General features: G+C 45.0%; 2 protein-coding genes across 4 annotated transcripts in view; one reads left to right on the forward strand and one right to left on the reverse strand.

Annotated features, from left to right (window-relative positions):
• Positions 1-406: 406 nt before the first annotated feature.
• LOC128872416 (eukaryotic translation initiation factor 3 subunit A) lies at positions 407-5,348 on the forward strand. The gene is made up of 4 exons (XM_054115072.1): positions 407-605; positions 1,356-4,264; positions 4,361-4,656; positions 4,727-5,348. Exons 1-4 carry the CDS (start codon positions 557-559, stop codon positions 4,821-4,823), a joined length of 3,351 nt encoding a protein of 1,116 aa, XP_053971047.1. The 5' UTR covers positions 407-556; the 3' UTR covers positions 4,824-5,348.
• A 165-nt stretch (positions 5,349-5,513) lies between these two features.
• Positions 5,514-15,046, reverse strand: part of LOC128872420 (clarin-2) — a 48,856-nt gene continuing 39,323 nt past the window's right edge. For all 3 annotated transcript variants that reach the window (XM_054115078.1, XM_054115081.1, XM_054115079.1), the window contains exons 3-6: positions 13,774-14,043; positions 8,026-8,214; positions 7,661-7,796; positions 5,514-6,774 (exon numbers count right to left, since the gene is read on the reverse strand). In XM_054115078.1, the coding sequence (XP_053971053.1) occupies positions 6,636-6,774; positions 7,661-7,796; positions 8,026-8,214; positions 13,774-13,996 (687 nt within the window). In that variant the 5' untranslated portion in view covers positions 13,997-14,043 and the 3' untranslated portion in view covers positions 5,514-6,635. The remainder of the gene's footprint in view (positions 6,775-7,660; positions 7,797-8,025; positions 8,215-13,773; positions 14,044-15,046) is intronic.

Consider the following 15,046-nt stretch of genomic DNA (forward strand, 5'->3'; position numbering starts at 1 on the left):
ACAGGGAACGAATTTACCGACGACTAGAAAACTCACTGTAAACAATATTACCTACTAAATAAACATAACGAACACAATGAATAATCGGTTAATGTTAAATTCTTATTAAATTATATAGAAGAGAGACGATATGTTCATATTAAAAGTAATAAACTACACTCGACAAACGATATTGAAAATCGATCATGGCGACACCTGGTGCCAAGCCTACTTACTACCCTTGTTCATGTCCAATCAACGCAATTATGATAATCCCAATATGAATTTATCGCGATGGCGATAATAGCAATAAACTAAATTGAATTTTTTTCGACGACTATGACTATTTGTACGAATTATTCTAAAGATTCTGGAAAACTAGGTGGCCTGATTTGACTCACATATTACAGGAAGCCATTTTACCGTAGTGGCCGCCTTTCATCCGGTACATGCGGTCGGGGTCCATCGTGACAAACGTCGTGTCGTTAATAGACGAAAATTCCAGATTTTTCACGTAGATTTATCGGATTCTGCAATAGCGTGTATGGTGTGAAATTAACTATATTCGTGCGAAAAAATGGCGCGATACGGGCAAAGGCCAGAGAACGCTCTGAAAAGAGCGAATGGTACGTATACTGTTCATTAAAATGACGATATGACATGGCCGATAGATTTTTAATACAGAGTTCAAAAAGACGTTTCCCCATAGCCCCAGAAATTTTCGATAATCCACCGTCCTATTCGATCGTACGCTTTCGTACCATCGATTAATCGCCGTGTACTAAATGCTACTTGTATAACATTCGTGTCGCCTATAGTCACGTCTGTCTGATTTTTTTAAAATATATATTTTACCCAACCATATGTATCTACGGAACAATTATGCAAGTTGCCTATCTCCGGAAACGACTTTGCTACGATGAATAAATGTTAATTAAATGTAAAACTTCCTTTTCACGTGAACGTTACTCGAATGGACAAAGTGTACATTCGCGTTAATTACGTTCATATGGTACGTGTTTTTCGATACTCATAAACACAAATCGCGGTTAATTTTGTTCTCGTATCGGACGTTGGGAGTGCCTTACGGTGAAATTTGTTCGCATCGGTATCATTGAACTGACTTTGACAATACAGGCATCTATTTACTTGATTACATAAACCCTGGGAACTATTTTGAAATATAACCTGAAATCAATCAACCTTAAAGAACATGTTTAACGGACATACCGAATCGAATTATAGCAATTGAAAAACTTAATTTAGCATTTTTTATGAATCCTTAACATCAGAAATTCAGTTCTGAAAATAAATACAATAAAATTTTGATTTAGTAAGTTAACGAAAAAATGTCAGTTTGTTTCTATTTTCAACAGAATTCATCGAAGTAGGAAAACCAGCTCGAGCATTAGACACTTTACAAGAAGTCTTCCGCAATAAAAAATGGACGTACAACTGGTCAGAGTCGGTCTTGGAACCTATAATGTTCAAGTACCTAGACCTCTGCGTAGAACTAAAAAAATCACATATAGCAAAGGAGGGCCTATTTCAATACAGAAACATGTTTCAATCCGTGAATGTTGGAAGTTTGGAAAATGTTATACGTGGATACTTGCGCATGGCGGAAGAAAAGACAAACCAAGCACGGAAGCAAAGTCAACAAGCCGTTATAGATATAGATGATCTTGATAATTTAGCTACACCTGAAAGTATCTTGCTGTCGGCTGTTAGCGGGGAAGATGCGCAAGATAGAAGCGATCGTACCATTTTAACACCTTGGGTGAAATTTTTATGGGAGTCGTATTGCCAGTGCTTGGAATTACTGAGGACCAATGCGCACGTGGAAACATTGTATCACGATATCGCGCGTATGGCCTTTCAATTTTGTCTCGAGTACAATCGTAAGACAGAATTTCGCAAATTATGCGAGAAATTGAGAAAACATCTAGAAGAAATTTGTAAATTGCCACCACTCGTTTCTAACGTGTCCATGAACAGAGCCGAGACACAACAATTGAACCTAGAAACACGATTGAATCAGCTCGATTCTGCGATTCAAATGGAGTTATGGCAAGAGGCGTTCAAGTCCTCCGAAGACGTGCACGGTATGATGAACTTGTCCAAAAAGCTTCCAGTACCAAAAACTATGGCCAATTATTACCAAAAATTGGCAATGGTTTTCTGGAAAGCTGGAAACTATCTTTTCCATGCTGCTGCTCTGTTCAAATTGCTGCAGCTTTCTCGCGAAATGAAGAAGAATATGTCACCCGAGGAACAGCAGAGAATGGCCAATCGTGTCTTGTTAGCTACGCTATCTATACCACTGCCGTCAGCTCATCCTGAATTTGATCGTTTTATCGAAACGGATAAGAGTCCGTTAGAGAAAGCTCAAAAGCTCGCGACGCTTTTAGGACTCACTCAACCGCCGACGAGAGTTTCTCTACTTAAAGATATAGTTCGTTTAAATATTGTAAATTTAGCGTCGCCGCAGTTGCAAGAATTATACTCGTGGCTGGAAGTTGAATTCCATCCTTTGGATCTCTGTAATAGAGTAGATTCTGTTATTCAAACGTTACAGACCGATGAAACTGGTCCTCTGATTCAGTACGTTCCAGCGTTGCAAGACGTAACACTCGTGCGTTTGGTTCATCAAATATCTCAGGTTTACCAAACCATACAGTTCGCCAGGCTTTTGGAACTTGCTAAATTTACAACAGACTTTCATCTGGAACGACTGTTGGTCGACTGTGTAAGATACAACGACATGCAGATAAGAATTAATCACGGAAAGAAATGTGTTCACTTCGGGGTTGATTTGTCCGAAGCGCAGAGGGAAGATCATCCCGATGGTCCTGTCCTACAGGCAATGCCGTCTGAACAAATTCGTTGTCAACTTGTAAATATGGCTACCGTATTACACAGAGCAATAAACATTATCAATCCAAATAAGAAGAAGATGGAGAGAGAGAAATTGCGTAACGCCATGGTAAGTCATTACCATGAAACTAAGCTGAAGGAGCATCAAAGAATTCTAGGAAGACATAAGATCATTGAGGAAAGGAAGGAGTACATCGAACACATAAACACTGTCCGCGAAGAAGAGGAAATGCGAAGACAGGAAGAACTGCAGAGACAGCAAATGTTGGCCGAGCAGAAAAGACTCGAACAGGAAAGAGAAGAACGCGAAAGGAAACGACAACAGAGCGAGATACAACAAATCAAGGATCGCCATCTTAAAGAGAAAATGCAACAGATTTCTCAAACTAGTCACGGTCAGAAGGTACTGAAGAAATTAGACGAAGACGAGATCAAGAAACTAGACGCCGAACAAATTGCAGCCCGCGAAGCTGAAGAATTGCAGAAGGAACGTCGCGAGATGCAACAGAAATTGAAGTCCCAGGAGAAGAAGATCGATTACTTGGAACGTGCCAAACGTTTGGAAGAGATTCCGTTGGTGGAGAAAGCGGCAGAAGAAAAGATGGAGCAGGCGAAACAACGCTGGGAACAACAAGAGGCGGAAAGGATTGCCGCTGCCATCGAGGAGAGACAGCAGGCTGTCGCGACTCGGGAACGCATGGCGAGAATGAAAGAGGATCACGATAGTTTCTTAGCGAAGATCCTGGCCGAACGTAAGAGTATTTATTTAGAGAAACTGGCGGAGTTCGAGAAAGTCTTGAACGAAGAGAGAGCAAGTAGATTATTGAAACGCAAGATGGAACGCAAGGCTGAGCGTAAAGCGAAATGGGAGAAAGAACGGGCCGAAGCTCTCGAGAAGAAACGTCTCGAGGATTTGCGTATCAAGCAGGAAGAAGAGAAACGACGCCTCGAAGAGGAAAGAGCCAAGAAGGAGCAAGAAGAGAGATTAAAACGTGCCGAAGAAGAGGCAAAGGAAGCCGAACGTTTGGCCAAGATCGAGAAACAAGCGGATATTACCAGAGCAAGGGAAGCCGAGATTGAACGGAAGCTCGAGGAAAAAAGACAAAGAGACGGGGACATGTCGGACACGTGGAGACGCGGAGAACAACAGCCACAACAACGTTACCGTATTCAAGATAAACCAATGGAAATGTCATGGCGTCGTTCAATGGATACTAAAGAAGACGGTGTTAAAGACGATTCCTCGCGTTGGAAGAGACGCGAAATAGATAATAAGTGGAGGAAAGACGATGCGGAAAAACCGAAAAGAGATATCGGCGACAAATGGAGGAAGGACGATTACGATAAAGACGATACAAGGGACAGAGACAGGGACAGAATAGATAAAGATCGTGGACTGGATCGTCCAGTAAGTATATCGATGACATGCGCGGTATTTGTAGACTGCGTTTTATTTTTGGAAGGCATATTGTAACAAATATATTAAACATATTTTTTTTTACAGATACGCGAAATTCCGCGCGATATACCTCGAGACCCGATATCGGATGGACCCCGTATCCGTGGCAGGATGTCCGATCGGCGTGGCGGTGAACGCGGTGGTTTTGCCAGCGAACGCGGTGAACGCGGTGGTTTTGCTGGTGAACGCGGTGAACGTGGTGAACGTGGTGAACGCGGTGGTCTTGGCAGTCTCGGTGGGGGTCGTCGTGAAGATACAATGCGTAACAGTAATCAAAGCTGGCGCGACAAAAGCGAAGCGATACAAAACTCTCCTCGGGATCTGCCCAGACGCGATGAAAAGTAAGCAAATCGAGTCTAATATCGTTCGATCTTGTACGTATTATACTAAACGTCACGTTTTTATCGATAGGCGGGACGACCCGAAAGATGACAGACTTCCAGCTAAAAACGACGAAAGAAGACGACAACCAGAGGATGATGGATGGTCGCACGTCAGCCGGCGTTAATATAAGACTCGAAGACTATCTATAGAAACAATGTTTATCATTTTTCAAGAAGAGTGCATACTACGCAGTTAGACATTTGCCTGAAATTACACGATGGGCCCAACTCTACTGTTTCGTGCACCGCTTCGTACCTCATCCGACATACTCGTAACGGTAAAAAGAAAGCACAAAGATGATCGAATCGTTAGCCAATTCACAAACATTAGGGAAAAAGAAAACGTAATATATATGTTAACAGACGACGATGAAATTGTGTTTTTATAATATTTTTAAACTCAGAACAAAAGTTTTCTAAATCGACCACGCTGCGTTACATGCATTAGACTTGTAAAGAAACGAAGAAAAAGCTCTAACAGTATACATAGTAATTAGTGTATCACAACTATACGTGAAATATGAATCAATGTACAGAGCAGAATAGATGGTGAACTGTATGAATGCCGAACTGTATTGAATTTGCTGGGTAACCTAACAACAGGTGTGAAAAGTCACAAAACATCAATAAAGGTCTCTTGTATCCTGGTACTTACGTTACATTTTCTTAATAAACCGGAATACGATTACGTCGACACCTCTCCCTCGGTTAAGGAAGAAGAAGCGTGACCGAGAGACGGTCACCTTCCGCATAAGTTCGTGGCAGCGAATGAGAGCCGACTTCTTTATTATGGTATAAGCTAAGATCTATACATCTTGTCCGTATTGTCTTTTTAATTGTTTTATTACATTTATGATATAGTTAACAATTACAATACTACGTAATAAATAAATCACTACAGAGTATCAAACTCCGTTTCTATTTACATCCTACACGAGACTTAGTTGATAGAAAATTCGCAAAGCCGTAAGCCAACTTTTATCGTTCGTACGAACGATCGAAGACGAAGTTTCGCTGCAAGAAGATCGTCTAAACGAGTCGACTCCTTTTACAAACAAAAAATGGCCAAAATTTTATTCGAGTTTCGCTCGCCTCGGATATCAGCTTGACTCGCCGAGACCAGAGGTTAGAATTGCAGCGTAACCGAATAACCTTCGATGCCCTTGAGCAGCCATTTTTGACCGGCAAGCGTGAAAGGCGAGACATACGATGCACGAAAGATACACAACTAACTAGAGTATTCAGATTATTATACTACAAGTCGCAATCGTGTCGTTTGATACGTTTAAACGTCCACATTGAGATGTCCATCGACTTTATTACTTAAAATTGTGACATAGTATAACGATACGTAATATACACTTATGATTTCGAATTCATTCTACAATGTCCATTTCACAGTGTTCATAACAGAAACACTCGTCAACTGCACGCTCTGATATCCACACGCGATTACCTTAGCGGTTTTAGAAATACCGCGATTACATGTTTACCGAACGAAACATTCCACCGAAGATTGCATGTTACAAAAGTAATTGCTTCGCGAATTCGTCTATCGTTCACGCTCGAATTCCTTATCTTAATTTCGACGTTCCACGATCAAATCTCGCTCTACGTATATCTTTACACGTAACAAATTCTCCCATGAAATCTTATCGAATCTCTGAACTTTTTACGTTTTTGGTATTACGTAAAAATTCTCGGAATCTTGATCTCGACCGTTAACAACATTCGTCCGTGGTTTACTGCTAATTCCGTTAACGCGTTCACAGTCGAGACGCCGCAGCGCTAAATGGGCCAGCAAACATGTAGGAACTTTACGAAATACGTCGTCGAACAGCGGAAACATCGAAGTTTGCTTTTCGCTAACGACGCGAGCGCCGTTTCATTTCTGTGATGGATCTCTCCTTGAGTCGTCGCTCCGTGAATCCTTGGACTTAATACAGCATTATTGCCGCGGCGGTCTTCTCTTCCAGGGCAGGAATCGCCTCGAGACGTTCGATTTTGTCTCGTCCTGAGCCCCAGCCAACCAGTGCTATGCTGATTAAATGCACCACACCGGCGCACACAACGAGCCTGAAGCAGAGACAGAAAAATGTGCAGCTCAATCTTTCTCCCAGCTTTTCATCTTTTTATATATATATATATAAGATTATCGATCAACAGATCAAGCGCTCCCCCTTATTAAGCCTCGTTAACCGTCGCGTGACGCCTACGCTCCTCCGGAGGAATCCAATTTTCTACAGAGTACGAAAGTAAATATTGATCGCGTGATCCGATAGATCGCATCGTTATTTGAATTTCTCCTTTCTTCGAGGAACGAGATACGTTAAATTTCCTTCGTGGGTTTTGTTTCCGAAAGGTGGGGGCAAGGCTACCGCCTCCTAAGCCTGAGCGCCATTAGGCCAGTGCCTGATCTGCTTTGCTCTAAAGCCGGCCTTGACTGAATATGCTAATGCATTGCAATTGCCAAGCGTTAAAGCAGCTGATAGAATCCAATAGGACAATATGGTAGACAATAGCTACATAGTAGAATTCAATAGGACGGTACGCAGAGAGACCCAGAAGCAGGACTATAGGATATAGGCTCGTGCAACATTCACGCACGAATTCATTAAAATATATCACACATGGTTAGCGTATATTGTAAACAATATAAACGTGAATTAAGAATGAAACGCGCGAAAATATTTGTTTTTAATAAGTTGGTAAACGAAGGCTGTAGTTTATGGTATCATCGAACCCCCGAACGATGCCTTCCCTCATGCCCGCAACTGCTGATCGCTTCGGAAAGCATCGTACGTTACGGAAAGCAGAGAAACATCTATCGTATCGGACAGCAGGCTTTAGAACTTGCCATCCGTGAAGCATGGAATCATCGGCGTAGCTCGGCCCGGCTCCGGGAGCCTCCGTGTACGCGATGCTCCGTCGCCATTGAACGGGAGAATAAAAGGTCTCTTACCAAAACGAATAACCGAGCTCAGCGGAACCTTCGCTGGTCCACATATTGTCGATGTCCTCCTTCGGCAGCACGTTGAAGTACAGCTTCGTGTAATACTGCGCCAGCCAAGTGCTCGTGCTCGCGAGGCACATTAAGACTAAAACAAACGGTCAAGTCAATATTCCAGCCGCGCCTCTGTCGCGTTCTCGGTGGCGTTTATCGCTCAGGTAGAGGATTATCTATCACTCTTGGAAGCAGAGATGAACAAGATATACATAATGTTCAACAGAAGTGACAAGGACAACTATACTAAAAACGATACAGGAAGGGAAGGAATAAGAGACTAGAAGAAGTCTGTCATAAAAATGTTTGCCCTTTTAACTTACGCGTTAAAATATTTATGAAGTATACCCCTGGATCGGAGAGGATTTTTGACCTAGGCGACGTGGCAGTGTTCAACACAGCGAGAAGCGCGGCGAGGCCAGCGGTGACGAGGGCCGCCGAGGTCGTCGTCAGAGTGCTGATCCAGAGTCCCCAGGACATCACCGTTGGGTCCTGTCTGATCATTTCAGGCACTACAAAAAAAAAAGAAAAAAAGAAAAAAAAATAGTATATGTATATAGGATCGTTTAACAGCAAAACTTTTTTATCGTCATCGTGCCGGCATCGAACAGCCCAGCTCTAACTCGGCCGAGACTCGACCGTAACTTCGACCCTTCGAAGCTCTGGCTCGACCGATTTTCGTTTATTTTTTTCTGTAGAGGAGCCGAATCAGCGGCGGATCGACGCTGCAAATTGAGATTACCGCCGAGGCGTAATGAATAATTAAGCGAGCGGCAAATACTCGTTGCTTTGGCCGGTTCAAGTTATATTGCGTCGCAAATAGAGAACTAGATAATTAGCCCGGGGCTAGAATCTCAGCGAATCGCCAAGTTGACAGCTTGCGACCGCTGGAGGACATCCCAGGAATTTCCACGGGAAGAAACTTATCCTAGGGATCTACTTAAAGCATGAGGCCGCCGTCACGTCGGCTACTTATCCGCTACGGCGATGCAAACACGCGTCTTGGCGGGCCAACTTCGTCCTTCAAACTGCACGGAGTTTGAATAGGTGCATTCTTGGGCGAGTAGTTGCGAGATCTTGAATTCCATTTTCGACAAAATCGAGACATCGCGAGGAAAGAGAAAGAGGTCCGAGGAAAAGAAAACAGTCGGCAGAAGCTCATCAATCGTTTAGGATCGTATTATACCGAGTGTCCAGGAGACCACCCCTCAACTCTCCCGATGGCGAAGATAGCCATCTTGCACTTTTCCAGCCTTCACCGTATCGCGATAAAATTGCTTCGAGCGCAAAAGGAGACAACGCTAACCTCGAAGACGTAGAACGCTATAGATTCGCTATGGAAAGATTCGTTCAGGACTCGAACTCTACGACTTATCCGGTCTTCGCTACATTTTGGATTTATAAGTGACGCGTATATGGTTCGTTTAAATTGCGTCAGAAAAGAGTGCACGGCGGCGTTGAGGAAAGAAAAGCCGATTCCGTGAGAGGTCCGACTCTGTACGCGAAGCAATCGATACCGAACTGGCACCGTGATAAAGGCGTTCGCTATCGCAACCGAGTTCTGTTCATTCTGGAATCTCCGTTCGATCTTTCCAACATCTAAAAATATGGGGTACTCGACATCGACGCGTTTTCTCGAAACGCGATACGCGACTTTCCATCGCGCGGTAGACTTTCCGTGAAAAAGAGGATTTTAATGTTCCCCGTGGTCAGCATCGGCAGCCTCGATGATACGAGTACCTACGCGCACGTGAAAGTCGACCACGAGGCACGGTCGGGAATTTTTGTACGTCGAGAAACCAGTTTCTGTTCCTATTGTTACAGCCGCTGGCTGCTCTCGCAGACGGAATTTCTCCCTCGGGCAGCTTTTCTTTAGGCCGAGCTTTTCTTCGTAACTCACGAATAGAAGTTTAATCTAGACCAAGCGTTGTTTCTTATCCGGATAAAAGTGCGACCGAGATCTGTTTACGAGATCGAGAAATAGGAACTTCGCGTCTCTTAATCATCCGATTAAAGGCCACTCGCGCATCCAGCCAATTAACTTTCGCCAGTCGTTTGTCGGCCGACGATGCCGCGGCAGATTAATAATCGATTCGATCGCGACACGCATACCGATGGTCGCGCTTGATGCGTTCACAATGTGGCAGAAGGCTATTATTGACCTCGCGTTTAAAGACGCACCGTGTAGTTAAAGACGGTCGTGTATGCACGCGAGCATTGTTACATACGTGACCAGTCCGTACGTGTTCCGCGTGTCCCTTTGGCGCTATTGTCTGTCTCGATGAAAGAGAAACGTTTCTCGTGACGCGTGCCGCAACCAATCCCCCACCGTTCTTATTCTTTAGAGACACAACTCGAACGCTGCGCCTCGACTCGCTCGTTCCGACCGCGCATATACGGAATTCGCTCGCAAAGGTAACGGACTCTTTGTGCCGGGATAAGCGATGCAAATCGCTCGCAATAAGAATTTTAATGCGACTAATGTATTCAACGCTTTTGCCCGCCACTGGGTCGAGAACTGCTCGGACCACGATGCCCTCGTTACCTCCATGGCTGGATCCCCTAATTTCCATCTCTCCCTCTGTCACCGAGGGCGTTTCAAAGTATCCCAGAAACGGAACCGGGGAAGAACTTGGTCCACGCGTGCCGCACGTGCTTCGATCTATGGAATTTCGCTCCGAATTCCGAAACTTTGCTGCATTTTGTTTAGATCGAACAAAGCAGCCAAATTTCCCTCGAATCAACTGTTCCTTCCGCGGTTCTCGAAGTAGACGAATTTCTTCCGGGATCAAAATTGTCTCGCTGGGCCGGAAGTCCGACACAGCACACAGCTGTAGAAGAAACGAATATCTCGAACGAAGAAAACGCCGCAAGAAAATTGGTTTCGTAGATTGAATATCGAGCGCGAAACTTTCGCGAAAGGACGTCGAAATTTCGAGTGGACGCGGAAACGGACGAGGGAACGTTTTTTACGATTTTTCGTTAGACGAAGTCCGACGATAATTCCGAGAAATTGTTTTCCTTTTCGCGATCCCGTGGCCATTTCTTTGTTGTCGGCTCTTGACGGAAGAATTTATGAAATTACGCGGGGAAATCGAAGGGAAACATTTCCGGACGTACTTTCGGTACGGGAAGTCGAGAATAATCTTCGCAAACTCTCCGGATCGAAGTGGTAGTTTCGTTCTGTCTTGGGATCGATCTGTAATTGATTTTTTTTTTATTTCACTTATAACTGCTCGCGGGACACGTGGTGATTGTGTCTTCGTATCGATAGAATTTTCGTTGTTTATTAGATGTTGAATCAATTGGATCTAAACATCGTATTTAGTCCGGTGACAAAAATGAATCACGTTTCTGTTCCGAGTCCTCACCAAGTCCTCCTTAGTTCTTAGAAGTGGGTGCCAGTTAGTTGACAAACAACCTCGATAGCGAAAGCGGCTGGCTTTCCGAGGCTTCCAAGTGTCGAAATAAAATTCATTTTATAAAACCGTATTCTTTTCACCTATAATCCAACATTAAATTATTGGAACATACCAATTTCCCAATTATCGTTTCTGAGCGAGATGCGAGCCAAACGACCCAGTTGGCCCCTTTGCGATACCGCCTAGCCTAAGGGTCTACGAGATCTTCGTCCAGCGTTGATTTCACCCTGTGCGGCGAACACGGGAAACAGTTTGTTTTTTTCTCGTACGAAAACGAAGAGGCCGGAATAACTAACGATGACAAAACATTCGCGACCCGAGCAGCCCGCGGTGTTGGCCCGATCATTATCGTCCGTTGTTCGCGTTTGGCTTGCAAAGTAGCGCAGTGTTCCATAACGATTTCCTTATTCGCGCGGGGTTGGACGGCTTTTTGCGTCTGCTTTCGCGAAAAATTATGCCGTAACCGAAGTGCGTAAAGACGCCAGACCGTTACAACGATGAGCACGTAAAATGCTATTCAAATTGTTCGCTTCGAGGTGGGGAGAGTATGCCCCATGGATGAACACGTCGACGCCGGCGCGGTTTTGCAGTGTCCGCGTGGTGGGGCGGCGCGGCATCTGTGGTGGGGCAACCATGACCCACCGGTGATGCACGCCGCCTCGCGGAACAGACACGAACGACGGCGATGCAAATCGGCGTCAACGGGTTAATCAATTTCGCGCTACGATTACTTTTAGAGTCTTTGCTAGAGGATACAGCCAAAGGAAACCATTTAAAAGAAAATTTGTACGAAGAGCAAAACGGAAATCTCCTAATGAAAATACAGGCACAGAAATGTTGTTTTTAGTCTGAATGGTTAACAGTGGCGCGTCTTGGGGATAAAGACGGTACAGGGAGCGGATATTTTCGCCCGAACGCTCCGACCGGCATTGTACCGCCAGGTTATGGCGCGATAAAAGTTTCCTCGGGCCGTAACGATTTCAGTATCAGGGCGACGGGACACGCGAGCATTATAAATACGTAGTCCTGTTACCACAGGAACTCCAGTCGCTTAAGATGCTGGGAAAAAAATTCATTATGGGATAAACGGGATCGCGGTACTCGTTAGCCACGATGAACGCCATTGTCTAGAATTTACCAAACGTTTCTTACTCGGAAGGGATCGTCGTCGGGTAGCTAGAAAATCGGAAACGGATGGACGTAAAGCATCGAAAGGGGGGACGTTGGCAAGCATGTCCGTATAATCTACAGCCGATTACCCAGGGTTTTCGTGACTAACAGAAAAGACGGTGCCGCGGATCGAGCGTCGAAGTTAAACGAAACTGATCCGATGGCGATTATCGAGGCGAAGATTTATCGCGGATACGAGCGGAGACTCTCCCGTTCGCCATCGGCTTCAGAGATCGCGTGCAGGTACAGTTATGCCGAATGAGATTCCCCAGTCTGGCCAACCATCCGGCAGAATTTATGGGCACAGTATCGCACCGTGTACCTGGAACACGAAGGAATCTTCCTCGCGCGGTTCGCCGCGATGATAACTCGTCGTCGACTGATATTGCAACCAGTCGCGCTCTCGAGGTGAACCGAGCTGCTGTAATCTTGGTATTTCAGGTATTTAGGAAGAGCATTAACGCGTTGATTGATTTCGAGCCTATCCGATTGCAAGCTGGCGATCTCCTTCCAGGAACCGGCCTTTATCTCGATCTAACGAGAGTGCGGCGTTCACGGAAACACCTCGATCATAAGAATGGGTATTGTCGGTTGCTGGATAGTCGGCGAGGCACCTCGATTGGCAAAAATCATTTTATTGGCACATCGAGTTCCAAAGAAATCAAGACACGCTCGAATAACTCGAATATTGGAATAGAATTCGAGCGACTGACGTTTGGATGGAATCCAAGTAAAAAAAAGAAGATCCATTCCCCTGCGATAGAACGTTACACGAAATGATGTTGTTAAGCAGCTCCGCGAGGAATGCAGATCGAGTAGTCGCGAGCAGGTAGAATAATTTAATGGACAGGTATCAGGGTTCGCTCCGTGACATGTTACGCAATAGTATCGAGGTACTACGTGGGCGGTGTTTTAACTCGCAATTCTCGATCACGAATCGAAGAAGGCAAGCGATACCAGCACTTTTTCTCGGGAGTCGTTGCGGTTGGTAATGCCGTGCGCGAGATACGAACCCGCATACACTCGCTCGGGATATCTTAAAACTCGTAAACTTACCTTGAACTTCCGACGCTTAAACAAACAAAATTCTATCTAACTTCGCATCGTAAGTCGATATCCTGGACGCGGATGTCGTTGACGATACCGACAACGTGTCAACGTTTTTTTTTTATAATTTCACGACAAATATGATTAAAAAAGACGATTCCGAATCACAATTTCCTTTGCAAAAATGTCGGATGGTGCTTCGTTTTTGAATTATTAACGAAAAAGCCATTACTCTTCTGCTACAAGAGAATATTAAATATTTTACATTAAAATTCTCGCGATCCCAAGATTTCGTTATTAGAGTTCCATTCGAGGTCGCGACCCATAGTTTCAGAAGCCCTGTATTAAAACATTGGTTCGGTAATAGAAATCTGCGTAAAACTCTCCGTAATAATAAATCTCCGAGGGCCTAGCGTAAAAGTAAAAACTCACCAGAAATGTGGTAGGTCCTCCATCCGTAGGCGACGTTCAGCTCCTTTTTTCCTTGAAGAAGGCCAAAGTGAACCCTGCCAGAGCTTTCCTGGGGATTGGGTGTCCTGATGGGTCGAGCCTCGACCCAGTGTTGCGTTACGAGCGCGGCGCAGACGAGTCCTCCGCCGAGCAAAGATAGGAAGAACGTGGCGAAGATCGTGCCCCGTCGGAACATGGACGTCATCCTTGGGTCACGCGACGTCGGCCCAGCCTTCGGATAGTTCGAGATCACTGTACAGAAGAGAAAGAAGAGGCGAGTCATACCGGATGCACGGCATGGCATTCCTTTCGTTCCGAACGCGCGTAACCCTTTCGATCGAGTTCGCGCTCCGCCACGGGAACAGTAAATTGCCTGGCGCGTTTCCCTCGAAATCGAAGATAAACACGGGCTTCGATAGCGGTTCGAAACTAAATTTCGCCGGGTTTAAGGATCGAGCTATTTGTTATGAAAATATCAGTGCTCCCGACAGAAAACCTTGAGTGTCGAAGCTTTGAAACTTAACCGAGGAGGAACGCTGGTTAACTTACAGGAACTCGTAGGAACATTAGTATCGTGATTTACGGTATTGGAAAAAGTACGCGTAAAAATGCAGTCGCGCCTAGTTTTGCGACGTTTAGCCCGATTCGTTGGCGGTCGTTAGCTCTTTAAGCGTCCACGTTTCCTTCCAAGCGGAAAAAAACGTCGGCTATTCGAAATCGGGTGCACATTTGTTATCCAAATACGAAACGTTCCTCGTCGAGTGGTTTCGAATGACACCTCATATTTGGAGAATGTTCCTTTCTCCCGGTTGGTGTTTTCTCTTTTCAACGAACTCGAAAGAGACGCGCAGCGGCTGTACGCGCGGGAACAAGACGCTCTCAGCGTGGGCATCGGTAGTCTACTTGACGACAGCAACTATTTAAATTATGCCGCAGAAACTATGCCGCTTTCGCAACAATTATCCGGTCTGCTAGAAGAATCCACCGACGTGAAAGCGCCTCGAGAGACCAAGTGCTCGACATTTCGACTACTTTTTCTTTTCAACCCTTCGACCCTGTGCCCCGAGGGCCCTTCGCCGGGTACCTCCGCTCCCAAGCCGACGCTTGTCAACATTTCTGCTAGAGGTTTCTTTAGGAATTATTGCGCTAGGATACTTAGTTTCGTTACGTTGCCAAAGTTACAAATTCTGTTCGGTTTCGTAAAGGAACTCGAGACTGAACTTGTGAGACGTAGAAGACAGCGAATAAAGAAAAG

The sequence above is a fragment of the Hylaeus volcanicus genome, chromosome 2, assembly GCF_026283585.1.
Source record: "Hylaeus volcanicus isolate JK05 chromosome 2, UHH_iyHylVolc1.0_haploid, whole genome shotgun sequence".
In the NCBI taxonomy this organism is placed as follows: Eukaryota; Metazoa; Arthropoda; class Insecta; order Hymenoptera; family Colletidae; genus Hylaeus; species Hylaeus volcanicus.

What these genes read in the sequence shown, in the direction of transcription:
- LOC128872416 (XM_054115072.1), top strand. Translation starts at nt 557, where the DNA reads ATGGCGCGATACGGGCAAAGGCCAGAGAACGCTCTGAAAAGAGCGAAT. An exon ending in ATCGTGGACTGGATCGTCCA is followed by an intron (nt 4,265 to 4,360) that starts GTAAGTATATCG and finishes TTTTTTTTACAG; the next exon opens with ATACGCGAAATTCCGCGCGA. An exon ending in CTGCCCAGACGCGATGAAAA is followed by an intron (nt 4,657 to 4,726) that starts GTAAGCAAATCG and finishes TTTTATCGATAG; the next exon opens with GCGGGACGACCCGAAAGATG.